At 44.7% G+C, this 27328-nt stretch overlaps 1 protein-coding gene across 6 annotated transcripts in view; it reads left to right on the plus strand.

Moving 5' to 3' along the window:
* PCNT (pericentrin) overlaps nucleotides 1-27328 on the plus strand; it is a 293476-nt gene that overhangs the window by 9784 nt on the left and 256364 nt on the right. For 5 of the 6 annotated variants that reach the window (XM_077448179.1, XM_077448184.1, XM_077448180.1 and 2 more), the window contains exons 2-3: nucleotides 8487-8666; nucleotides 18174-18332. In XM_077448179.1, the coding sequence (XP_077304305.1) occupies nucleotides 8487-8666; nucleotides 18174-18332 (339 nt within the window). The remainder of the gene's footprint in view (nucleotides 1-8486; nucleotides 8667-18173; nucleotides 18333-27328) is intronic. The other variant, XM_077448182.1, reaches the window with a different exon arrangement.

Consider the following 27328-nt stretch of genomic DNA (forward strand, 5'->3'; position numbering starts at 1 on the left):
CGCCCTACATACGTTTTACATGTATATCTGCTCTCCATCTTTATATACGGTTTCGTATGGACACCATTTATTCAGGGAGGAAGCTTCTTCCCACAGGGTGCTTTCTGGTCTCCATAGATCTCGGGGACATGTACTTGCATGTTCCCATAACCCCAACATCACAGATATCTATGGCTGACAATCAGAGCAGGGGGGAGTGGTATCGCACTTTCAGCTCAGGGCTCTCCCATTCAGTCTTTCCTCTTCCCCCCCACAGATCTTCAGATGATAGCGGAAGCATTAGCACTTGGAGGGGTTCTCAGTAGTGCCTTATCTGGGGTATGTCATTGACTCGATACAGGGAAAAAGTTTTATAAAGGTGCAGGCAGCAGTGAAGAGAGTACAGACAAATGTATCTGTTGCAGTTCGGGCAGCTATGTCCACGCTGGGGCTTCTCGTGGCCTAAAACGGATCAAGATCCCTTCTCCAGTAAAAAGGAAGTTGTGGTGGTGGAGGCAAGCGAATTTGAGCAAGGGTTTGTTCTGGACATTTCTCGCTGCAAAGATCTTGACAACAAATGAGTTCCTGGGAGTGGTGTACGTATCTTGAAAGCCAGATGGCCCAAGGGTCCTGGACAGTAGAAGAATCCAGGAGGTCCTCCAATTGGAGGAAACTGAGGGCCATTTTCCTGTGGCTTTGGGCCTTCAAACTGATAATCAGGGGCCAACACATCCAGGTGTTATCAGACAAGAAGCAGGTGTCTGCTACACTTGTCTCTTCAGGCTCTGACTTGGGCAGAAGACAACTTTGCATCCTTAACAGCAGCACATCTGAAAGGCAGCCTAAACCAGATAGCAGACTTCTTAAGCAGAAGAAGGGTACTAGAGCCCGAATGGGAGGGCTCCCCAGGTTGACCTTTTTGCATCACAAACAAATGAAAAAGTACCAGTCTACTTTTCTCTTATAGTCACTGATTGACACAGCTCCTCTCTTAGCCATTGGGTTGTTACGCCCACCTTTAGGAGAATACTAGGCATTACATGTTATGCAACACACAACTTTCCAGTTCCACCCAGGGGGCAGTCCCTTAGGTAACAACCCTCCAGCCTGCCATGCAGTCATCGGTACGTCAACAAGCAGTATAACGCAAAGAGAAAAAGGAGGGGCGGGTGCTGTGTCAGTCGGTAAATTAAAAAAAAAAGGATTTAAGGCGAGTACAAAAAATCCTATTTTCTCTTATATTCACTGACGGGTACAGCTCCTTTCTTAGCCATTGGGACGTCCCCAAGCAGTGCCAAAACAAGGGCTGGGAAAACAGCATAAAAAATAAATAAATACACACCCTTCATTCACCATGGCAAGTGGGAACTAGTGAAACTTTACCCACAAAAAACAGTGCGTGGAAAAAACCCATCACACCCTCAACAGGAGTGACTACCCACAACCGCACCAAAAACTGCGGAATGTAAGGCAACAGTGCATTAACTAGGGCTGAAACAACTAATCGATTAATCGACAACTAATTGATTATTAAAATGGTAATCGATTAATTGCATAATCGATTAATCGGCCAGTAACATAATGGGGTTTAAAAAAATAAATAAATAAATAAAAAAACGAAAATTAGCCCTTTATAGTACAAAAATAGCAAATAATCGCTACAGCAAATACCACTTTCACAGTTCTACAGTAAAAAAAAATGAACCCCTTACAGTAGTTATTATCTGGTTTTTGTTGTAGTATAAAGGGCTACTTTTAGTTTTTTTTAACCCCTCTTAACGTCTTAGAACTGGTTCACATCTATGTGTTTTTTGGTGCTTTTTGCAGAAACGCACTACAGTTCATTTACATGGTTTCCTATGGGACACATTCACATCTATGCTTTTTTCAGCCTCTGCTGTGTATTTGGAAACGGTCAGGGACTATTTAACGCAAAACAATGCTTTTTTTTGATTCAACGTACTACAATGGAAAAGCTGCAGAAATGCATAAATGGGTTTTGCAGCAATTTGTGTTTTTTAATCTGTCCAACAAAAAAAAGCAAAAACTCAAATGACAACAAAATCACATGCGCAAAAATCAAAACGAACAGCAAAAAGCACTGCAGAAACAGAACAAAAGCAAACTGCATACCAAGCCTTATGCTGGCCACACGGATCGATTTTCAAAGGAAAAATTATTTGTACATTCGCTGAAAGAATGTCGTTTTGAAATTTTCACTTGTTTTTAACATGAATATAATTTCTGAACGAAAACCACATACACTGTCTGAAAATTCCTTTCACCAAGCAGTTTTCTATTTCCAAATTTTCCCATCACTGTGGTTGAAAATTATCAATTTGACCCCACCAACGATTAGAAAATTGAAAAATACATTCTTAAAATTACATTTTTTTTTTTTTTGTAGGAAGATCTCTAATAGTATATACAGTATATCTCTTCTGACTGTTCTCAGAGTGGATTAGAGATTTTGCTCTCTAACCATATAGTTGGTTATTTATCTTTACCACTGCATAGAGACATTTAAGAATAAATTGCGTTTTTTTTTTTTGTTTTTTTTTTAACGTTACATATTTAACTAAAATTATACAACACACTTTTTTTTTTTTAAAGGTTATTAACCGATTATTCGATTAATCGAAACAACAATAATCGGGCAACTAATAGATTATGAAAATAATCGTTAGTTGCAGCCCTAGCATTAACTTAAAGCGGGGTTCCACCCTAAAGTGGAACTTCTGCTGATCGGAACCCTCACCCCCTCCGGTGTCACAATTGGCACCTTTCAGGGGGGGAGGGGGGTGGAGATACCTGTCAAAGACAGGTATTTACACCCACTTCCAGGCATAGACTCCCGTGGGAGTCTGTCATTTCCTGTCCTGCCGCACTGTCTGCTGGGACACACGGGTCCCAGAGACAGCGCGGACAATGCCTATTGCGCTGTGCGACTCGCGCATGCGCAGTAGGGAACCGGGAAGTGAAGCCGTTTCGCTTCACTTCCTGATTCCCTCACCTAGAATGGTGGCGGCAGCAGCCGAGAGCCGATCGATCGGCCTCGGCTGCCGGCATCGCTGGACCCCGGGACAGGTGAGTGTCCATTTATTAAGTCAGCAGCTGTAGTATTTATAGCTGCTGGCTTTTAATATTTTTTTTTTTTTTTGTAGGTGGAATCCCTCTTTAACGGTACTGTTTTTATCGAAAAACCAGGAAAAAAGAAAAACATTGCATACTCAATAGCAACTGTAAGGCCGCCTGGAAAACTTTGCGGCCAAAACAGGCATCAACCGATGCACTGAGGTCTACCTTGTAGAACTTTGTAAACGCATGGGCAGACGACCAGGTCGTCGCTTTACACACTTGAGCGACAGACACTAGGTGTCGGAAGGCCCAAGACGTTCCGTTTGCCCTTGTGGAGTGGGCCGTGACCGGAAAGGGGGGGAACCTGACCCTTCAAGGCGTAGGCTTTTACTACAGTCTGTCTGATCAGCCTGGAAATGGTGGCCGACGAGACCGCCATGCCTTTGTTTGGACCAGCCACCGAAACAGCCAGCAAGTCTGACTTCCAGAAGGGAGCCGTGGCAGACAAAAACACCTTCAGAGCCCAAATTACGTCTAGAGCGTGAAGGGCCACCTCCTTAGGATGTGTCGGCTTATGACAGATGGTAACACAATGTCCTCATTGATGTGAAATGCCCAAACCACCTTCGGCAGAAAAGACGGTTGCAGACGCAACACCACCTCATCCTTGTGGATAATCAGGTAGGGCGACTTGCAGGACAAGGCCGCCGGTTCCAAAACCCTCCTGGCCGATGTATTGGCCACTAGAAAGACCACTTTCTGGGAAAGAGTCAACAGAGGGATCTCCCTGATATTCTAAAATATAGTAAGAAGGGGCTAACAATGGGTCATAAAGATTTGGTAAATCTGATAAATTGCAAAAAGAAAAGACCCCCTAATTGGGTGGGATTTTTAATTGACCACCAACACCAAACAACAATTTAAAACGTATACATACTTTATTAATGGTTACAACATAAATACAAAATACAACCAGAAAGACACATGGGCCGCCAATGTCTCAATGGTGTGTCTACAAATAAACAAATACATAAATCAATAAGACAAGCCAATGGATGGATAATTAAAATAGTCTTCTTATATCACCAACACCCGACGCATTTCTAGTTGCTGGTATCACAGAACTTTCATCAGAGGTGAAGAGCAAAAACTCAATGGCATATTGATATTTCTACAATGTAAGAAACCAATCTTTAAAACCATATAAAATACATGCGGAAAACAAATTAAAAAGAAGGGATAAAAAAAGGGGGGGAGGGAATTCCCCCCCCATGGCAACAAAAAAAGCCCACCTGAAATCATCTGTTAGTAGGATGTATGCTTGAAGAACAGCACAGGATACGTATCGCTTATCGATGTGGATGCGTCACCGGACTGATGTTTCAATGTACAAGGAATACAGTGCAAGTGTGTATTATCCAGCACACTGCCTCCAAAATCGTCTTACCTAAACCGGTGAATAAAACCTCATGTTTAAATCACCTATGTGACTACCACATATACCTTTTGTGTAGGGAAGTGGTTGCATGCCAATAGAGAATGCCCAACCACGTGCAGATGTTTGGAAAAAATCACCATGATCAAAAACTAAAATTTGGCCAAGCGCGACCCATAGACAGAGCACCCCATCATCCCAAGATAAAGAGAGGAGTGTATAGACAGAGTGTACCTAAAGAGCAAGGTATATGGGAAGAGGTGAAGACATATCTCCCCATTATTTATTGCTTACCCAAGGGGTATCCATAGAGGGGAGAAGATTAAATGCATGGGTATCGCAGTTCACTTTTGTGATAAATTGGAGCTACAATAGCGAATATCTTTACTGCACCCCAAAATGCCTTGTCCCATCCACGAAGGGTAAACCAGAAGGGGGGGCTGAAGATAAAGCCCCTCGTCCTCTGGTTTCACAGCTGTGCGGTTTTGCCCTTGATGTCCAATTTATGGTGGTGCCCACTTAGTTTTACTATCCAGGCGACTGGGCTTCACTGCGCACATTTGTTTGTATTTTTGTTCCTTTACTTCTGTTATGCGGACCCGTGCTTCTATGGGAGGCGACGCCATTTCCTTATAGGACGCTGCGTTCCAATATTAGCCACTGACGCACGGATCGTGGCATCACTTCTGCTTGGGACGATATGCAGACCTGAGAGTCTGCAGGAGGTGACACCAGTAACACACTGGAAGCTGCACTCCAGTACATGCTGTAGGCGTGTGGAGCATTGACGTAATCTCCGCTCACGACTTTGCGTTCCAGGGTAGTCCGCCCGGATTAGGATATTATTATCCTCGAGCATGATTGGCTGGGATTGCGACGGCATGGAAACATGCTCGCCGCCTACCCAGCAAGGGGAGCCCGCTATGCTAGTCACACACCCCTTTGACACATGATCGCAAGTAGCCAATAAACTGGTGACTATGGGGCAATTTAAACTGCATCAGCTGGGATCCTCAGAGCGACACTCACACGCCCTGCACAGAGGAACGCTTACCTGTCAGTAAGTACTGATATGATAAATCTGCTTCACATTACTGCGTCCTGTTGAACAGGGGACAAAACAAACTTTTGCAATCATTGTTTCAGGGAAGTAGGTTGAGGGGCTTTATCTTCAGCCCCCCCTTCTGGTTTACCCTTCGTGGATGGGACAAGGCATTTTGGGGTGCGGTAAAGATATTCGCTATTGTAGCTCCAATTTATCACAAAAGTGAACTGCGATACCCATGCATTTAATCTTCTCCCCTCTATGGATACCCCTTGGGTAAGCAATAAATAATGGGAGATATGTGAACAAGAATGAGGAAAAGGGGGGGGGGGGGTAGGATTGGTAACATCTCATTAGGGCTGAAACGATTAATTGATATTATCGATAATGAAAATCGTTGTCAACGATTTTCATTATCTATTAGTTGGTCCGCACCATGCGATCCGTGTTTCCTAAGGGCGTGGCTTCGGCCTAGCTCTGGAGCTGGCGGCCATCTTGGTACACCCGGCGGCGGCGCGCTGCGCGCTGACGTCACCCCCAGCACGTTGTTCAGCCTGTGTCAGCCCAAGTGAAGGAATTCTGGAGGAGTCACGCTGGATGCCTTGGCGGCCCTCATTCAAAACTTTTTATGCAGGTACCACTACATTTATTACCTAATCTAACCTAATAACTAACTACTATCTATTAGGTAGTAGTTAGTTATTATCTAATCCTGTCTAAGCCTTTCCACTTGCTCGGCACAGCCACATTGTTAATTTAAATAAAAAGGTACAACACCCCCCCCCCCCCCCCCCAATAAAATGCAGCTTATTACAAGCATAAAAACATAGCATATCACTGACGATTTGCGCCAATAGGCATCCCGGGACTCATCACGGCGTCTGTTTGGAGGAACTTTGATCGGTGGTGAGCTTGACGCAAATCATCAGTGATATGCTGACTATGTTTTTATGCTTGTAATAAGCTGCATTTTATTGGGGGGGAGATTGTTTGTTTGTTTACATAAAAGGTATAACACTATCTCTCTCCCCCCCCCCCCCCCCAATAAAATGCAGCTTCTTACAAGCATAAAAACATAAAACAGCATGAGTCAGTGCTATTGTCAATCGAATGCTAGGAGGAGAAAAGTGGGAGGGCAGGCAGAGTTGTGCTGCGTGTGTCAATAGACACACACAGCCCGGCTTGGGAACTCGCAGGTGGTCCCCCATAAGAAGCGACTTACTATGTTGGTGCGCCGAGAAGCTGAGAGCACTGGCGTTGGAGCCCTGAAGAGGAGGATCAGGCTGTGCAAAACTAATTTATCAAGAAAAATTAAGATTTGCGTTTAAGTCAATGTATTCTCGGCTTATGCATGTTTATTTAATTGTATGCATAGTTTTCATTGCCCAGGTTGGTTATATTTACTAAAGAGACCCCATGCTTTGCATTTACAGGGCATAGACTGACTTTAATGCAGATCTTCACTAATGCATGTACCTGCCTTACTTGCATGTCTCCAGGTTTGACCAAATAACTGCGTGTAAGCTTTAGGCTGCTGCTGCTTACACAGGGATGTGGACTTCCTCTGAGTTAGTTATGGAATTAGTGTTTAGGAGAGGTCAAAAATGGCATTGTACACATTTCTGTAAGGCAAGCAGTGGATAATTATTATTATTATTTTTTTTTCTTTTTAAGTGCACATTAGCAGCAGTGCATTTTGGTCTGAATGGTAATGTGCCTTGATGCAGTGGCATTCATTCTGGTACACTGCACTAAATAAAATGATGTGCACACACACATTTTGATCCATTATGTTTGGCAGCCAGCTTAAATAACTGGGCTCCCCTAATGCAACGTTTGTTAATGCATGTGCATTGTAAATGTATTACAGCTGACTGGGCTGGTATTAACGGATCCTTAAGCCAGCCATAGATGGATTGAATCTCAGCCAGTTCAGGGACCGGCCGAGGTTCGATCCATGAATGAGCAGGCTGGTTATACTGTTTACATAGGCAGATCTCCGTTCTGAGTCTCTGCTTGACGATTGGCGGGTGCTGGCGGACAGCCAGTGCCCAGCACCTGCAAATTGGCTTGTGGTGTAAATGTTCACAGCAGAAGCGGTGCGCGTCGGCCCCTTGTAGGCAGAAGTGCAGAATCATGTGTACATATACCTGATCCTACACAGGAGGGCCACCCTGTAACAGTAAATTTGCTATGGGGCAGTCAGTAAGTGGTTAAAAGATGCAGTGCTTCTTTTCCATTTGTTCTCCTCCATATATGTGGAAATGCCTATCCGCTCTGCATATATGTGGAAATGCCTATCCGCTCTGCATATATGTGGAAATGCCTATCCGCTCTGCATATATGTGGAAATGCCTATCCGCTCTGCATATATGTGGAAATGCCTATCCGCTCTGCATATATGTGGAAATGCCTATCCGCTCTGCATATATGTGGAAATGCCTATCCGCTCTGCATATATGTGGAAATCCCTACCCGCTCTCAGGCAATTGTGAATATTATATATTCTACATTTTCACCATGGTGGAGGTGTTGCAGTGTTAAGTAGCTGTGTATTTAAGTCCCTAATCCTTTTCAAGCTGATTATTGTCTGTAATGTAGAGTTGTGTAGGCTATAGTATGCTTTTTGTTTGGGGCAGCTGAACTAATCCAATTTTTTAGTTTTCTGCTGCTCAGACTTTATATATAAACATTTTAAGAAACATTTATTTATTTTTATTTATTTTTTTAAATGCCATTTCATGGATTCTGTTTTTTATCCACTCCAACCTTCTGATTATGCTATTTATCAGCACCTTGTTTGCCTAGATCCTCTGGTCTGCTTTTATTCTGTTTTTTGCATCAATGCACTCCTGCTTTTTAGCAGACAATGACTTCACCTGTTTTGTGGCCCTGTTACCTGTTTCTCACTTACCTGTCTCTTTACCTGTCCTTAACTTTCATATACAGCTTGCTCGCTTCAGACAGCACAAAACAAAAGGGCAAAGCTCAAAGGCGCAGAAAAAGACGCAGAAGAGGAAGGGTGAGGTTGTTCACAAGAATGACGTTCCGCCGGAGGAGAACACGCTAATCCCAGCTGAATGTACTGATAAAGATCCAGTATTGGGTATTGAACAGGTCTCTACAGAGGTAGTGTCTTCTTGCATTATTTCTTTTATAATGATTTTAGGTACTTGATATGCACTACAATGTCATTTACCATTTTAACCACTTCAGTTCCGGACCAATAAACACCTTAAGGACCAGAGGTCTTTTTGCAATTTCGCACTGCGCTGCTTTAACTGGTAATTGCGCGGTCATGCAATATTGCACCCAAACGAAATTTGCGTCCTTTTCTTCCCACAAATAGAGCTTTCTTTTGATGGTATTTGATTGCCTCTGCGATTTTTTTTTTTTGCGATATAAATGAAAAAAGAGCGAAAATTTTGAAAAAAAAAGATATTTTCTTCTTTTTGTTATAAGAAAAATCGAATAAACTAAATTTTAGTCATACATTGAGGGCAAAATTTATTCAGCCACATGTCTTTAGTAAAAAAAATGTCAATAAGCGTATATTTTTTGGTTTGCGCAAAAGTTATAGCGTCTACAAACTAGAGTACATTTTCTGGAATTTACACAGCTTTTAATTTATGACTGCCGATCTCATTTCTTGAGGTGCTAAAATGGCAGGGCAGTACAAAACCCCCCCAAATGACCCCATTTTGGAAAGTAGACACCCCAAGGAAATTGCTGATGGGTATGTTGAGCCCATTGAATATTTATTTTTTTTGTCCTAAGGGATTGAATAATGACAAAAAAAAAAATAAAAATTTTTTTTTACAAAAAGTTGTCACTAAATGATATATTGCTCACACATGCCATGGTTATATGTGAAATGACACCCCAAAATACATTCTGCTGCTTCTCCCGAGTACGGGGATACCACATGTGTGGGACTTTTTGGGAGTCTAGTCGCGCACGGCACCCCGAAAACCAATCACCACCTTCAGGATTTCTAAGGGTGCAAATTTTTGATTTAACTCCTCACTACCTATCACAGTTTCGAAGGCCATAAAATGCCAAAATAGCACAAAACCCCCCCAAATGACCCCATTTTGGAAAGTAGACACCCCAAGCTATTTACTGAGAGGCATGTTGAGTCCATGGAATATTTTATATTTTGCCAAAAGTTGCGGGAAGATTACAAACTTTTTTTTTTTTTGCACAAAGTTGTCACTAAATGATATATTGCTCACACATGCTATGGGCAGAAGTCAAATTACACCCCAAAATAAATTCTGCTGCTTCTCCCGAGTACGGGGATACCACATGTGGGGGACTTTTTGGGAGCCTAGTTAACTAGCTACCTAGCGACACTAGCGACACTGATGCAGCGTTCAGAAAAATTATCGCTTAGTGACACTGGCAAAAGGGGGTGAAAGGGTTAACTAGCGGAAATCAGGGGGTTAAAACCATTATTGGGTAGTATATCGGGGTACCTAGCGCTATAAAAACCTGGCGGTGAACCTAAAAAAATAACTAGCTACCTAGCGACTGTAGCGACACTAATGCAGCGATCAGAAAAACGATCGCTTAGTGACACTGGCAAAAGGGGGTGAAAGGGTTAACTAGCGGCAATCAGGGGGTTAAAAACATTATTGGGTAGTATATCGGGGTACCTAGCGATATAAAAACCTGGCGGTGAACCTAAAAAAATAACTAGCTACCTAGCGACACATGCAGCGATCAGAAAAATGATCGCTTAGTGACACTGGCAAAAGGGGGTGAAAGGGTTAACTAGCGGCAATCAGGGGGTTAAAAACATTATTGGGTAGTATATCGGGGTACCTAGCGCTATAAAAACCTGGCGGTGAACCTAAAAAAATAACTAGCTACCTAGCGACTGTAGCGACACTAATGCAGCGATCAGAAAAACGATCGCTTAGTGACACTGGCAAAAGGGGGTGAAAGGGTTAACTAGCGGCAATCAGGGGGTTAAAAACATTATTGGGTAGTATATCGGGGTACCTAGCGATATAAAAACCTGGCGGTGAACCTAAAAAAATAACTAGCTACCTAGCGACACTAGCGACACATGCAGCGATCAGAAAAATGATCGCTTAGTGACACTGGCAAAAGGGGGTGAAAGGGTTAACTCTAGGGGCAATCAGGGGGTTAAATCTTTATTGGGGGGTGATAGGGGGCTACCCTGGACCTAACACTAACTGTCCTGACAGTTTTTACTGTCACAACTGACACTGAATGCATTGATCAGTAAAGAAATGATCAATGCAATCAGTGACACTGTGACTGGGGGGGGAGGGGGGGATCGGGGGGGGTTTGTGTGCCTGTGTGTACCTACATGTCAGTGTAGTGTTCGTGCAGACTTACTTTTACTCTTCTCCTCGTAGTCCGGTCAAAAAGACCGCCCCGAGGAGAATGACATCACTTCCTCCTTCCTGTGTAAACAATACACAGGGGAGGAAGCTTCTCATTGGCCAGGAGCGATCCAGAGGGGGTGGCCGAAAACGAACGGCCATCCCCTCATCACGGAGCGCTCCTGGACCGAATCGGACCGCCGTAACCAGCGGGAGGGGGTCCGATGGGACCCCCCACCCGCTGGAAGGCAATCACGTAGATGTACGTGATTCTGCCTGCCTGTGCCATTGTGCTGACGTACAATGGCAATACGGCGGTCCTGAAGTGGTTAAAACAAGTTGGAACGTATTGCTTTGATAAACCACAGATTTTATTTTCAAAATTGTTTTGCAAAATGTTCTTGTTGTGAATCGCTGCTAAGCCAAGTCCTCAGCATTTATAATGTATTTAACTTGCAGCATGGCACTCTGCAAACTACTTGCTGCACAATTTTATAAAGGTAAACAAATGTAATGGTACACGGTGATTGGAAAGTGGTTCGTTTACAGGCCGGCAAAGCCGGCCAGCATGTACCGGCGGAGATTCAAACCATTTATGGGCAGGCTGAATGTACGTACATCGAATCGTCAGTCGACTTGGGTCCAACCAGCATGCTGGGAATTTTGCATGTGACTATTTCCAGCAGCTATAGCTAATCGCTGTTTTCTCCAGGTAGGCACAGCTTCTTGCATCAATCTTGAAGCCGGGATAACTTAGAGCTGCATGATTCTGGCTAAAATGAAGATCACACATTTTTTTTATTTTTTTTATTTTTTTTTTCACTTTAAATAAAGATCACTATTCTCACGGCGTAACGTCATCTTTCACATTCTAGAAAAAAAATTGGGCTAACTTTACTGTTTCTCCTTTGAATTTGAAAGACCACTTCACAAATAGTGTGACATAAAATATTGCAACAGCCGCCATTTTATTCACAGGTGTCAAACTAGGGGCCCTCCAGCTTTTGCAAAACAAATCCCATGAATCATTGCAAGACTGACAGTTACAAGCATGACTCCCTCAGGCTACTTGAGGGTCTCTGGTTAAAAAAAAAAAAAAAAAAAAAAAAAAAATCATATATTCAGGCAGGATGGACACAAGTAAAAAGGCTTTATTTTAACCACTTCAGCCCCGTACCATTTTGCTGGCCAAAGACCATACCACGTGGTCATGCAACGTGGCTCCCAAACAAAATTGATGTCCTTTTTTTCCCACAAATAGAGCTTTCTTTTAGTGGTATTTGATCACCCCTGCGGTTTTAAATTTTTTGCACTATAAACAAAAACCGAAGACAATTTTGAAAAAAACGCATTCTTTTTTACTTTTTGTTATAAATATCCCCCAAAAATATATATATAAAAAAAATTTTTTCCCCTTCGTTTAGGCCGATACGTATTCTTCTACATATGTTTGGTAAAAAAAATCGCAATAAGCGATTGCTTGGTTTGCGCAAAAGTTATAGCGTTTACAAAGTAGGGGATAGTTTTATGGCATTTTTTTTTATTTTTTTACTAGTAATGGCGGCGATCAGCGATTTTTTTTTTTTTTTATTTTTTTTTTTTTTTTTTTTTTTATTTTATTGTGACTGCGACATTATGGCGGACACATCGGACGTTTTTGACACATTTTTGGGACCATTGTCATTTATACAGCAATCACTGCTATATAAATGCAGTAATTCCTGTGTAAGTGACACTGGCAGTGAATGGGGTTAACCAGTGGGTGGCAGTGTAGGGGTTGAGTGTTCCTAGGGGTGTGTTACTAACTGTTGGGGGGGCTGGGCTTTCATTTAGTGAACACTGATCTCTGCTCCAATCACATGGAGCAGAGTTCAGCGTCACTAGTTGCTAGGCAGAACGGGGAGATGCTGTTTACAACGGCATCTCTCCGTTCAGCCGCCCTGTGAGACAATCACGGGTATGCCCGCAGGGATAGAGCCCGCGGGACCCGCGACCGGACTCGCGGTGGTAGCGACCGGCGGCGCGTTAGCGAATGGCAGGGCGGCAAATTTAAAGGGACATACATGTACGCCCATTTGCCTGCCCGTGCCATTCTGCTGACGTACATCGGTGTGCGCTGGTCGGGAACCGGTTAAATGAACTTTATTTCAATCAAAAGTTTTAAATTGTAACTGTCATCTGACCCGCTGTTGACTCACCAACAGTCCCATTCACTTTAAGGGCTCATTTACACTAGCTTCGGATTCAACACACAATAAAGGTTAGTTTACACTTGCTACAAAACAAGGCTTGGGACATGCTTTGTTAAAGCTCTCTGAACGCCAGTCAAAGCTCCTGTCACTAAATAAAATTGTTAGCAAGGTCTAAACAGTAATGTAAGCTAACCATTTTATTTAGTGACGGGCTTTGACTGGCCTTCAGAGAGCTTTAACAACTTTCCATCCATCCACTGCACATAAACAGCCTGGTGGGCGCTTCTTCCTGAGTGGACGTTCCTGAACATCCCTCGAGAGAGGGATTGCGCGGCCCTGTGATCCTGATGCCCGAATGTCCCCCGGACACGCTGCATCTCAGATCGGCAGGAGGCTCTGTGATTTGCCGTCCTGATCACATGATGGCTGTGTCCAATCACCAGCCATCATGTGATGTAAACAGCCTGGGGGGAATCGCAGGAAGCGGGATCGCGCGGCTGCTTTGCCTGCGCAGTGGTGCGATCCCGATGTCCCCCAGAGACCGGGCAATGTCACTTGGCAAGAGGGCTCTGTGATTGTCCCTCCTGATCACATGAAGGCTGTGTCCAATCACAGCTGTCATGTAGTAAACAGAGAGCCATTGCCAGGTGATCAGCTCTGCTTCTCACACAGTCAGTGAGGAGCAGGAGGGAGAAGTGGATCTGCGAGCAGAGTGTGTGTGTGTGTGTGTGTGTGTGAGCTGTTTTTTTTTTTTTGCAGCTTTTTACACACTGATCACCCAGCTAGTGTCTCCAAACTGTGAAAAATGCCAATACCCGTCACACATCTGTCCACTGAACATCTGTCTGTGATCATCTGCCCGCATCCAATTCCTTTGTCCTGGTGCTCCAGGGCCTTAAAAAATGTGATGGGTAGTCTGGAAAATAAATGCGTTTTTATGCTCCTAGAATTCCTGATGGTACTCCCTGTATGTTGGGCCGCTCTGTGGCCAGGCTTTGAAAGTCTCACATGTGGTGTCAAAATGAGAAAGAACCCTGCGCAATAGTTAAATAAAAGTAGCCGCTCCCCTCAAAGTGCATTAACTGACTTTGTGGCATGTGGGTTGTATATAGAATAAGGGGGGCACTAAGTGAATATACTCTATATACTATAATTAAATAGCATAAAGTGCAAAAGTGCTGTGCAATCAACAATAACAAAGTGCTTAATAAATCATCAACGTGCATATATAATAAACTGAATATAATCCGTAACTATAAGCAGCAATTTTGATCGATCGTAATACAAAAAGTGTCCATGAACGATGTAACGTGATTCAGATCTTTACATCACCATGGGGATGATTTATGGCTGAACACACCCAGTGGATAAGGTAGGTAGCCTATTTACCAACTTGCCATGACCCCTTTAATTAAAAAGATGGGTCAGGTGAAGCTCGATTTGGTTTGGAATGCCGGAGTCAATAGGACAAGCCTGGAGAACAATCTTCCTCATAATTTAGTCCGAAAAAGATGGAAAAAGGACAGGGCCATAGTGTAATTCCGTTTTTATTAAAATTATAAAGTTAAAAAACACAACAGCCAAATGGCCTCTTGCTTTAGATGGTGCCTTGCCTTGGCACTGGAGGAAGCTGCATAACATTAACCCCCATGGTAATGGTGTAAAGATCTGAATCACATTACATCGTTTATGGACTCTTTTTGTGTTACTATTGATCAAAATTATTATTGATTGCACAGCACTATTGTACTTTGTTTATGCTATTTAATTATAGTATGTAGAGTATATTCACATGTGGTATCGCCATACTCGGGAGGAGTAGCAAAATGTATTTCTCTTATATTCACCGACCGACACAGCTCCTCTCTGTAACTAAATGTGTGTGTTAGCCTGCCACTAGGAGAACTAGGCAAAATTGTAACACAATACACAGAATTGTCAGTACCGCCCCAGGGGGCAGACCCTGTGCTAACAACCCTCCCCGCTGCCCCAGCAGTCTCTGTTTTTTATTTTCCCTAGTGAAGGAGAATGACCTAGGAACCCTGCGGGCTCTATGGTCCATTTTTTTGATGCTTTGCGCGAGATGGAAGATCCCAGGATCTTCTATCAACTGCCGGCTGGGTGACAGGGTGGTTGAGTTATCCTTGTAGTCCCCCCAGTCCGGTCATCAAGCGTGTGCAGGTTGCAGCTAATGCTCGGCAGGCCACAACATACCTCAGTTCAAGAGGTGGTCGGTGAGCTTCATTGCTCCCGGGTATACATATGCCCGGACTACTGATGTCTTGATCACAGTATACCTTGCCAGCAGCCACCCTGTAACTGCGCAGGAGTGGGTCTGTGATGGAATGTCTCCCAGCTCTTCAGGACTGGTAAGTACGGCTTTCCCTCCTTTGGGGGGGTTGAGCAGCTGGGCATTCCCTGGGAGGTCGATTCAGGGGCCACCTCACCTCCTTCTCATCTCTGCCCCGTCCCTATCTCCCCTCCTTTCTCCCCCCCCAGGGGCGGGTGTGTGTGTGTGTGTGTGTGTGTGTGTGTGTGTGTGTGTGTGTGTGTGTGTGTGGTGTGTTCCCTGGGTCTCTCACCTATGGGGGAGGTGGGGGGGTCTGTGCGGCTAGCGATGGTCCCGGTTTGGGGGGGTCCCCAAAGGTGTCTGTGGAGGTATTCTTGCTGGTTGAAGGCAGCGCTGTTCTTTGATTTATTTTTTATTTTTTTTCCTGTCACCGCATGGATGCTGTCCGGCGCCTATTTTGACTGAGGGCAGAGCAGGTCCCCCTTGTGAGCCTCAGCGGCCATTTCCTATGGGATTTTCCTATTGGTTGCATTGGTGGCCTTCTTTTTTTTTTTTTTTTTTTTTTTTTTTTTTTTTCTAAGCCTGAGCGCTCTTTTCACCGCAGTTCTTTTCACAGCATTATATGTGCTCTCACATGCTGTTTCCTGTGTCCACTGTGTATACAGGACACTAGATGGCCTTTTCCTGAATGCTGGTGCAAGTTCTGAAGATTGTTTCACCACTATTTTCTACAGCTGCTGCCAACAGTTTATTCACTCTGCACTTGGGTAACCTCCTGGGGACTACAGGCACAGCTAGTAACCCCCCTCCTCCTCCCCCCCTCAGGCGGCGGCAGGAGGGTGGGACCTTCACTGTCCTAAGCCCCCTTGCAGGTGGCAGACAGGGTAGGGTCAGCATGGCTTCAGAGACTGGTGTTTCTTCCCCCGAAATCCAGGCTATTGCAACCAGGTCACCTGCGGATAGCGCTGTGCCCATGGGCACCCTGACGCCGGTCCTTAACTCTTTTGTTGCTAAAATAGAGGCAGTGCGTATCAGTGGCATCTGTCATCAGTCCCATGTTGGTGTCCAGTGTCATTGTCCTGGTGCTCCAGGGCCTTCAAAAGTGTAATATGTAGTCAACAAGTTAGATGTGTAATTTATGCTCCTAGAACACCTGATGGCGCTCCCTGCATGTTGGGCCTCTCTGAGTGGCTGGGCTGTGGAAAAGTCCCACACATGTGCTATCGTAATACTCAGGAGGAGTAGTAGAATTTATTTTGGGGCATTATTTGTGGTATACACATGCCACATGAGAGAAATAACCTATTACAATGACAATTTTTGTGGAAAAAATTAAATAAAAAAATCTTCATTTTGCAAAGAATTGTGGGTAAAAATTACATGAAAAAGCTCACCATTCCTCTTACTAAATACCTTGGAATGTTTGCTTTCAAAAAAAGGGGTCATTTGGGGGGTATTTGTACTTTCCTGGCTTGTTCGGGTCGCAAGAAATGAGATAGGCCACCAGTACATCAGATGTGATCAATTTTGTATGATTTGCGCCACAGCTTGTGGACACTCTAACTTTCACACAGACCAAATAATATCCACTAATTTGGGTTATTTTTACCAAAGATCTGTAGCAGTATAAATTGTGGCCAAAATTTATGAAGAAAAATTTATAATTTGCAAAATTTTATCACAGAAACAAATAAAAATGCGTATTTTTTTTTTTTTCAAAATTTTCGGTCTTTTTTCATTTATAGCGCAAAAAATAAAAAACCCAGAGGTGATCAAATACCACCAAAAGAAAGCTCTATTTGTGGGGAAAAAAAAGGACAAAAAAGTGTTGCATGACTGAGTAATTGTCATTCAAAGTGTGAGAGCACCCAAAGCTGAAAATTCCTCTGGGCAGGAGGGGGGTTTAAGTGCCCAGTAGGCAAGTGGTTAAGACTTCTTTTTAATTTTGTCATATCTTGGGAGATAAATCATGAAATTAAATGTTAAATTATGCATACATTTACCATCTTCAGTTTACATATGTACCGTATTTATTGGCGTATAATACGCGCCGGCGTATAACACGCACCCCAAGTTTAGGAGGGAATTTTTTAAGGAAAAAAAACTTGCATTTAAATGGCCATCAATGCAGCCTTATCAGTGTCCATCTGAAGCCTTGTCAGTGTCATATGCAGCCTGTCCTCATTGCAGCCTTGCCTTTTTATTTTTAAAAATCTCGGCGGCGCCCGGTAGTTCTCGGCCGTCCTTGGCGGCTTTCGGCCGCTCCCTGGCCTTCTCGGCGGCTTTCAGCCGCCGAGAAGGGGCGAAGGCGGCAGAAAGCCGCCGAGAAGGGGCGAAGGCGGCTGAAAGCCGCCCAGAGCCCAGAAATCGCGGAGGATCGGCTTATAACACGCACCCGCGATTTTCCCCTGATTTCAAGGGGAAAAGTGCGTGTTATACGCCGATAAATCTGGTATGTCATAGTTATTCAGTCATGTGCTAGCCAAAGGTGCCTCCTCAGGATCAGAGTGCATTACGATTTTGTTTTTGCTCTCTGAAATCTATTGGTAGCTACATGCCTGCCTAAAGCAAGGTGTTGAGGACCAGATTTTGTCTGCAAGGTATATTTTTCAGATTCTTCTTGATGAGGAATTTTATCTGGCAATCTGTTTTTCACCTTCCCTGAAATCATTGACTGCCCTTTGGAAATCCTGTGAGAAATGTGGGTCAATGTTAAGAATTGATAAGTGTGGTTTCTTGTGTGTTGTTTTTTTTTTTTTTTTGGTCATGATTAAAGCTCATCTTGCCATTTTGGTAGATACGTTTGGATCACAGCTCACTGGATGTTTCCGAGTGCTTTGACAAAATGTCTGATTTGGAGTACAGTCTACAGGAGAAACTGGAGGATGGTGATATTCGTGTTGAGGATATTTTACAATTTCAGACAACTGTTGATTCTTCAGATCTACATGAACAGGTATTTATTTTGATTGTTACCATGAATAAGTAGCATATCTTACAGGTATTATTCACATGATGGGATACTTTAAAGTTTTGTTATTAGCAGTAATAGTATTTAAATGTAGGATTCTAATCTAGAATATATGTTGTACTCAAAGTATAGGGTCTGCCATTGCTAATCTTTAGTTCCGGAAATTACGTCCTTTGCTAGCATTCTAAAATAGCAGAATTAGTAGTTTTTAGTTTTTGGTAAGCTTACATGTTCCAGTTAAACCAAGAACGATCAGGCAAATAGCATTTTTAAAGAGAACAGTAATGTCAGCCTCTGTATTTCAATATATATTTACTTTTAATGTTGTAATTTTAAATGGACCTCCAAGGCTGAGCCTCATTCAAACTGGCAATAACGAAAAACAAAAGAATTGTCATGAATGATCGCCTAATATATGGACTTGAGCAAGGGTGAAAAAAATACAAATAATTCTTCAACTGCCCAAATATAAACCATTCATCTAATTGTATAGAAGTTAAGTTGGGTGTGTTCCTCTGAATCCGGTAGATGCATATAAAAAGCATTCTCTGGAGAAAGAGTCCAAACTGCCCAAAAGGGATTCTTCAAGGAGAAAACAAAAACTGTCTTTTTTTTTTTAGTAAAAATAATAATACTTTATTATAAATCCACCATATGCAAATGTTTTTAAATAGATACCTCCACCACATAAATAATATAACCTGATAACGTTATCAGAACACGGATCGCAATACCAATCACACATTCATTCAACCCAATCAAACAGAAGTCGGCTGATTAGTGGTTAATTCCTAGTACAACAGATAAAGTGTCCACGAATAGTTGTAATATTTATGGGCACAAACATTGACCAATTTGATCAGCACTTTAGTCATGGATCTGAATGGGATTTCCACAGCTGAAAGTTTCTGTATGGTATAGATGAATGTCACTTTCCACAGATCTGTGATTGAGGACTGCAGAGTAAAAAACAAAAAGTAATCCGATAAAGAGAATACTTTGAGGGAGTTCATATTCCATATGAGATTATCCAGAGGTTATTTTTCCATGTAATAACACTGTCAGCACATATATAATCTCGAAATGAAGCCTGAACCCTGGCAATATAATAGGACGTACAGAAAAGGAAATGGAAGGGATTGAATTCCCTTTGCTTACCCAGACCAATATCAATGTGTACAGGGAGAAGGGACGGTTGTGATTCAATCCATTATATGGCTGGTCATAAAAGACCAATATACTGTGTCCTTGCTGGTGGCTTTCTGCTGATATACAGAGTCAGGAGGCTCAGCGGATTTGTGTGTTGACAGTTATCTTGCTGTCCATTGTGTGGGGAGAGAGAGGAGAAAGGCACATTTGTAGCTGTGTTGTAATCTTCAGCCTCTGAAACTGACAGCTGGTCAGTGATCCAATAGATAGCAGTGAGGTCCCCACAGCGGTCTCTACTCACTCCAAAGGGACAGAGAGACCAGGGAGAGCTTGTTTTTCCCCCACTCAGTCAGGGTGACTGGACTCTGAAATCCAAATTTAGAAATTGAAAGGGGGAGAAGGAAGGTGAAAATTTGGCATATAGCTATGATTCCGAGTTTTGTTGATGAGATGCAGCTAGTGCCGAGGCATCATGCTATGCTACATGTCGTTTTTTTTCGATAAACTAAATTCTTCAGAGCTGGCAATAACGTAGATGCGTTTATAACATTTATAAATGCATGTAATGATTTTAACTTGTATAATTCATGTTTGTGTTACCTGTGTTTTTAAGGTGCATTCAGTTAGTAAAAATAGAATTCTTTGTATACAGGGAAGATTGAAAAATCTTAGCACAAGCACATTTAAATATAGCGTCAAAGGCCAAAGGCACTTTTTCCTCCTACAATGGGCAAAAGTTAGAACCTCCTGCCATGTTTTCTTTGCTTTTGTTCCTATTGGGAGGTTGGAAAATTTGAGTCTGCCCTTCCTACTCTTGCAAACAAAAGTGGCTAAACTTCCACTTCAAATGTTTGTGAAAGTTACATTTTTAAACCTGAACTAGATAGTTATAAATGACAAAACTCAATGCTGCTCTGTAAAGATGAAAACATTCTTTAATGTATTTTTAAATGAAAACTGTGTAGGTACTTGGATTTGACCTGGTATCTCTTCTCCCTGTTAAGTAGAACTGGCGTGTGAGAGGGAGCAGCAGTGCTGACAGCAAGAGCAAGCAGAGAGATTAGCTCATCACTGTGTTGCTTCTCCTTTTACTGTCAAGTCATAGGCAGGTGTGGCTCCAGGATGTCCTCTACCGTTTTTTTTTATGTATTTTTTTTTTTTTTTTTTTTACTGTACAATACTTGCATACATATGCCTAATTTTTCCCACCTCTCCTCCACTTCCAACTGTCCTGAAACTTGAACAGAAGGTAACAGTTTAGTAGGGTTTCATCCACTCTACAACAGTATGAACATTATCACATACATTAAGCCTTGTAACTCTCTGACTGATAATACAGTGGTCACAGGGCTATGTATTTGTAAAGCTTTACCTATAATTCCTGAGTCTCAAAGTAACGTGGGAAACTGGATCAGCATGCATATGAGTGTTTCATGTTTTTGTATTTGGCTCTCTTGGTCATCCAGAATCCTTATCTGGATATGATTGGACGTATCTCTCAAAGCAGAAGTCTATTTAGAATCAATTAAATTTGTTGCCACGCCCAAAGTCCCAAACAAGTTAGCCCATAGTGTTTTAAGTTCTTTTGGGCATCCCCTATGTTGATATATCAATTTCTCTTGTAGCAGATTAACTGATTTTGTGCTATTATCTTACTGGAAATGAGCAACAATCTGAGAATATCGGTATAATTATGTAGAAGTAGTATTCTCCTTTGATAATCCTAGAATGCAGATTCTTGGGTGTGCAGATATTTGTAAAGTTGCCAAGAACTAGCCACCAGTATCTAAATAGTTTTGTCTTAGATTCACATTTCCACAGCATCAGAAGTCAAGTACCTGCCACTGCCTCACACTTGGGGCATTGAGGATTCTCCCATTAATAAAGATTTTGTGGTGTGTGTTGATCTGTATATGATTAAAAAGTTGTGCTAGTTTTTGAGTTGGAGAAAGCTATACTGCCAGGATGTTGCTTAAAATGTCCACCCAATTTAGTTTGACAAAGTGCCAACATCCGTGTCCCATCCCCCATCTACACTGGATGGTGAGATTCCACACATTGTTCTGTGGCTATTAGTTTTTTTAGTGGTCTTCTGGCTGGAGTTTTTTAATCAAAAAGGGTTTTATTGGTTACATACAAAATGCTTACAAAATGTTTACAAGCAGTACGGTCATACAATCTCTTCTTTCTACCATTTAAATTATCAGTAAGATAAAGCAGAAAAAACATGTTTTACACCTTACAGACATATATACCATGTCGTAGTACTAGACATTCTTTATTACAGTGTGTAGCAACTACCACATTTTATCAAACTTTCTCACACTGCCCCTGTGTTGAGAAATGGAGATATATGTATTTCTCTAATAGTATCACCCATTTGTTTCAGCCACTCTCTCACCGCCGGTGATTCTTCCAATTTCCACTGCCTCAGTATAGGCTTTCTGGCCTGGAATAGAGCCCTGGTTATCCCTATCCTGGAGGGGTCCTCCTCTGAAACATCATCCATGATACCTAGTAGGCAGAGTTTGGGGTGAGCCTTCAGCTGTACATGGAAGACACTGTTAATGGTGTCCTCCAGTAGGTGTGTAATTTGGAGCACCTCCTTAACATGTGCATCGGTTCGCCGTGGTCTCTCTTACATCTACTACATCCGGGATCCTCTCTTACCCCCATTCTTGCCAGCCTAGCTGGGGTATAGTGTACACTTGGCAGAATGTAGGGTTGAGACAATCTTTGGGGTACGTTAAGAGCACTGGGGAATCGCTGAGCGAGCTCCTCCTCCCATTGGTCCTCCTCAAAGGCACCTATATCGCCCTCCCACTTGGATATAAGCCCAGCGGTGTTGTCAGGGAGAACTTTGGTAAGGAGCAGGGAGTAGTAACATGAAATGAACCCCTTCTATTTAGATACTTCTCTAATAATATACTTAACAATGGGTGTGGGATTCTGAATCTATGCTTCCCCATTTGTTTGGGCCCCCACTGCGTGATGGAGCTGGAGATAGTTGAATTGCATGGAGACCGGTAAGTTGAATTCAGACTGTAGTTCAGCAAATGAATGCAGTTTCCCATCTCTGAATATTTGAGTCAGGTAATTAATGCCACCATGTTGCTATATTGTAGTTTCTCTAGTTCCAAATATCGCTTGTTCCACCAAATGGTAGTGAAGCCCTCTGCCTGCTGTATTGCTCTGACCTTTTTCCACACCTTTTGCATCAAATTGTAAGTAGGGAAGAGTTTATTTGACTTGGTCTCTAAGCCCCCCTCTATCTCCCCGCCTGTTTCTGCCTTCAGAAGGTGTGTTACCGAGTTCACCATTGGGGATTGGGGTATTCGGGAGTCTTGGGGCCCTAGCTATGTGTTGGAGTTGGGAGGCCATATAGTATATCCATGAGAGCGAGCCTCCCCCCCCCCCAGCCTCCTTTTGGACATTGCAGCTGTTCTAGTTTAATTCTAGCTTTGGAGTTTAGCCAGATAAGTGACCTGAAAATAGAATTGAGTTGTTTTAGGGCAGGGGTGTCCAAACTTTTTTCAAAGAGGGCCAGATTTGATGAAGTGAACATGCACGAGGGCCCGATCATTTTGCCTGACATTCTTTGAACCATTAAAATTCGGTCTAAGGCCGCGTACACACGCGGGGACTGTCTGCCGAAACTAAGTTCGTCAAACAGTCCGCTCAAACTTTTGAATGAACGAACACGCCCACACACGGCACTTTTTGAGCGGACAAATACTGCAAACTTTGTTCGTCGTACTAAGTCCGCGCAACTTTTGAAATGAACGGACTCGCCCACACACGATGCAACAGTCCGCTCATTTCGAGCGCGTGTGCAGGTAGGCGGGGCCCGCGACGGAGACGTCGCGGGCTCCGCCGCCTGTAATGTACTTAAAGGGAAACCCCAACGCCGAAAAAAATCGGCGTGGGGGTCCCCCCAAAGTCCACAACAGACCCTTGTCCGAGCACGCTACCCGACCGGCCAGGAAAGGGGGGCGAGCGAGCGCGCCCCCCCTCCCGAGCCGTGCCAGGCCGTGTGCCCTCAACATGGGGGGTGCCTTGGGGAAGGGGGGGCCGCGCGGCCCCCCCACCCCAAAGCACCTTGTCCCCATGTTGATGAGGACAAGGGCCTCTTCCCGACAACCCTGGCCGTTGGTTGTCGGGGTCTGCGGGCGGGGGGCTTATCGGAATCCGGGAGCCCCCTTTAATAAGGGGGCCCCCGGATACCGGCCCCCCACCCTATGTGAATGAGTATGGGGTACAATGTACCCCTACCCATTCACCTGTAAAATAAAAGTACCCAAAAAAAAACCACAACACACGAGATAAAATATTTTATTGCACAGCTCCGGGGGTCTTCCGTCTTCGGGGGTCTTCTCGCCGGACTCCTCCGCTATCTTCTTGTAGCTCTTTTGCTAGCGGAGGAGTCCGGCTTTCTTCCTCCCCGCCGCCGGCCTCTTCTCCCGACTTCGGGGGTCTTGTCCCCCTCTTCGGTTCTTCTGCCGGGCCACCGCGCCTTCTTATAGCTCTTTTACAGGCGGTGGCCCGGTCTTCTGTCGCCGCCGCCTTCCGTTCTTCTACCGAGCCACCGCGCCTTCTTATAGCTCTTTTAGAGGCGGTGGCCCGGTCTTCTGTCGCCGCTGTCGCCTTCCGGTCGCCTTCCGTTCTTCTTCTTGTTCTTGTTCTTCTTCTCCAGGAGATGTTGACACGTCGCTCTCTCCTGCCGGAATGCCAGAGCCGCGCTGTGCGGCCACTTATATAGTGACAATGGGGCGGTGTCACATGGTATATGTCACATGGGTTGGTCACATGGTGACCCCGCCCCCTTACGATGTCATAGTCCCCATGTGACATCAACCCATGTGACCAACCCATGTGACATATACCATGTGACACCGCCCCATTGTCACTATATAAGTGGCCGCACAGCGCGGCTCTGGCATTCCGGCAGGAGAGAGCGACGTGTCAACATCTCCTGGAGAAGAAGAAGAACAAGAAGAAGAACGGAAGGCGACCGGAAGGCGACAGCGGCGACAGAAGACCGGGCCACCGCCTCTAAAAGAGCTATAAGAAGGCGCGGTGGCCCGGCAGAAGAACGGAAGGCGGCGGCGACAGAAGACCGGGCCACCGCCTGTAAAAGAGCTATAAGAAGGCGCGGTGGCCCGGCAGAAGAACCGAAGAGGGGGACAAGACCCCCCGAAGTCGGGAGAAGAGGCCGGCGGCGGGGAGGAAGAAAGCCGGACTCCTCCGCTAGCAAAAGAGCTACAAGAAGATAGCGGAGGAGTCCGGCGAGAAGACCCCCGAAGACGGAAGACCCCTGGAGCTGTGCAATAAAATATTTTATCTCGTGTGTTGTGTTTTTTTTTTTGTTGGGTACTTTTATTTTACAGGTGAATGGGTAGGGGTACATTGTACCCCATACTCATTCACATAGGGTGGGGGGCCGGTATCCGGGGGCCCCCTTATTAAAGGGGGCTCCCGGATTCCGATAAGCCCCCCGCCCGCAGACCCCGACAACCAACGGCCAGGGTTGTCGGGAAGAGGCCCTTGTCCTCATCAACATGGGGACAAGGTGCTTTGGGGTGGGGGGGCCGCGCGGCCCCCCCTTCCCCAAGGCACCCCCCATGTTGAGGGCACGCGGCCTGGTACGGCTCGGGAGGGGGGGGCGCGCTCGCCCGCCCCCCTTTCCTGGCCGGCCGGGTAGCGTGCTTGGACAAGGGTCTGTTGTGGACTTTGGGGGGACCCCCACGCCGATTTTTTTCGGCGTTGGGGTTCCCCTTTAAGTCCACAGCAGGCGGCGGGGCCCGCAACGTCTCCTTCGCGGGCCCCGCCTACCTGGAGACGCGCTCAAAATGAGCAGACTTTCCTCCGAGCGGGAACAGTTTGCTCATTTCGAAAGTGGCCTACACACGGGCGGACTGTCCGCTCAAACCAAGTTTCAGCGGACAGTTTTTCGGAATTTCCGAAAAACTTTGTTCGTCAAACTGTCCGCTGAAACTGTCCGCTGAAGCCCCACACACGAGCGGACTGTCCGCTGAAGCACTGTTCAGCGGACAAAGTTGAGCGAACAGTCCGCCCGTGTGTACGCGGCCTAAGTGTGTTCGTTCGAACACTAATACAGGGCCCAACAAGAATTCTCTTGCCTTTGTGGCTGTGTGTGTTGAAGAGATGAGCTCGGGCGTGTTATTTGGATATACCGTATTTATTGGCGAATAAGGGAAGTTTCAGGAAAAAAACATAAAATTTTAAATAAAAAAACTGAAGCAAAATAAGGGTCAGTGCCCATCTGCTCCCCCACCATTGCCCGGGAATGCGGCCCCCACCATTGCCCGGGAATGCGGCCCCCACCATTGCCCGGGAATGCGGCCCCCACCATTGCCCGGGAATGCGGCCCCCACCATTGCCAGGATTTCACTCGCTATTAGCCAGGATTTCACTCGCTATTAGCCAGGATTTCACTCGCTATTAGCCAGGATTTCACTCGCTATTAGCCAGGATTTCACTCGCTATTAGCCAGGATTTCACTCGCTATTAGCCAGGATTTCACTCGCTATTAGCCAGGATTTCACTCGCTATTAGCCAGGATTTCACTCGCTATTAGCCAGGCTTTCACTCGCTATTAGCCAGGATTTCACTCACTATTAGCCAGGAATGCAGCCACCATTGCCAGGATTTCACTCACTATTAGCCAGGAATGCAGCCACCATTGCCAGGATTTCACTCACTATTGCCAGGAATGCAGCCACCATTAGCCAGGAATGTACTTACCATTGCCATCAGTGCAGCCTTGGAGGGGACATGGAGGGGGCTGGACGAGTGCCAAAGAACAGGAGAATCTCCTGTTTACACAGCGGCCTCTTTAAGAGAAAGTCCCGTCTCCTTTGATGGACAGAACAGTCGTCCAATGGCGGAAATGGGACTTCCTATTACAGAGGCTGCCGTGTAAACAGGAAATACTCCTGTGTGCATGGCGCTCGTACAGCCTCCTATCTCCAGTGCAGCCAGACTATATATCTTTTGTGGCCCCGGCGCTGGGAGATCGTCGGGGGCCAGAAAAGATATATATATGTTTAAATTACCAGGCGGGCCGTTCAAAACTGGACCGCGGGCCGCGATTGGCCCTCGGGCCGGACTTTGGACATGCCTGTTTTAGGGGAACAACCATGGGAGAGTTGTGTAGTATATACAGTAGCTGTGGCATCAAGATCATTTCATTTTGATCAATATACCCACTGGGGACATCTTCAGTCTGGCCCATACCTTCACCCTGTCTGGGCAGCGATTCAGTATAGGTTACAGATTCACCTGCGGGGGATAGGATGCCAAAATAGTTCCTTTTTTTTTTTGAAGAAAAAAAAGACAGACTACGGCCACTCTCAGCGGAGGATTTACACCCCCCCCCCCTATGTCTGCAGGTTCCACAGGATGCCATGCTCGCGTGGGAACACACTTGTAGGAAGTTTATTTAAGCGCTGTCTGTGTTGGCTGCTGCTGGCTGTGGAGAGACAGAGCAGGAGGTTGGCTGGATCAGGTTTGGTGACACAGGCTTTTCCCTTTTGAAACACTGTACTTTTAACAGGCTAGGAGTAATAGCAGCTATTGAGCTTAACTATAGCTTAGCAGTGTAAATTATTTTGCTGCTAGTGCTCTGGACCCTCTTAATGAGGTGCAGGAGGCTGGGGATCAAGTAGATCTTCCCAAAGATTTGGAAATGCTTATTTATCTTCTTCCGAGGATCTTAATATAGGAGTGACATCACAAGACAGTTGCTTATGCACTCTTACTAAATTGGTTTGTTCAACCTTTTTGTTGCCTGCAGCACAGGTCCTTGATAG

This window comes from Lithobates pipiens, unplaced genomic scaffold, assembly GCF_037356315.1.
Source record: "Lithobates pipiens isolate NorthernLeopardFrog02 unplaced genomic scaffold, aLitPip1_a1.2 Scaffold_22, whole genome shotgun sequence".
NCBI classification, from domain to species: Eukaryota; Metazoa; Chordata; class Amphibia; order Anura; family Ranidae; genus Lithobates; species Lithobates pipiens.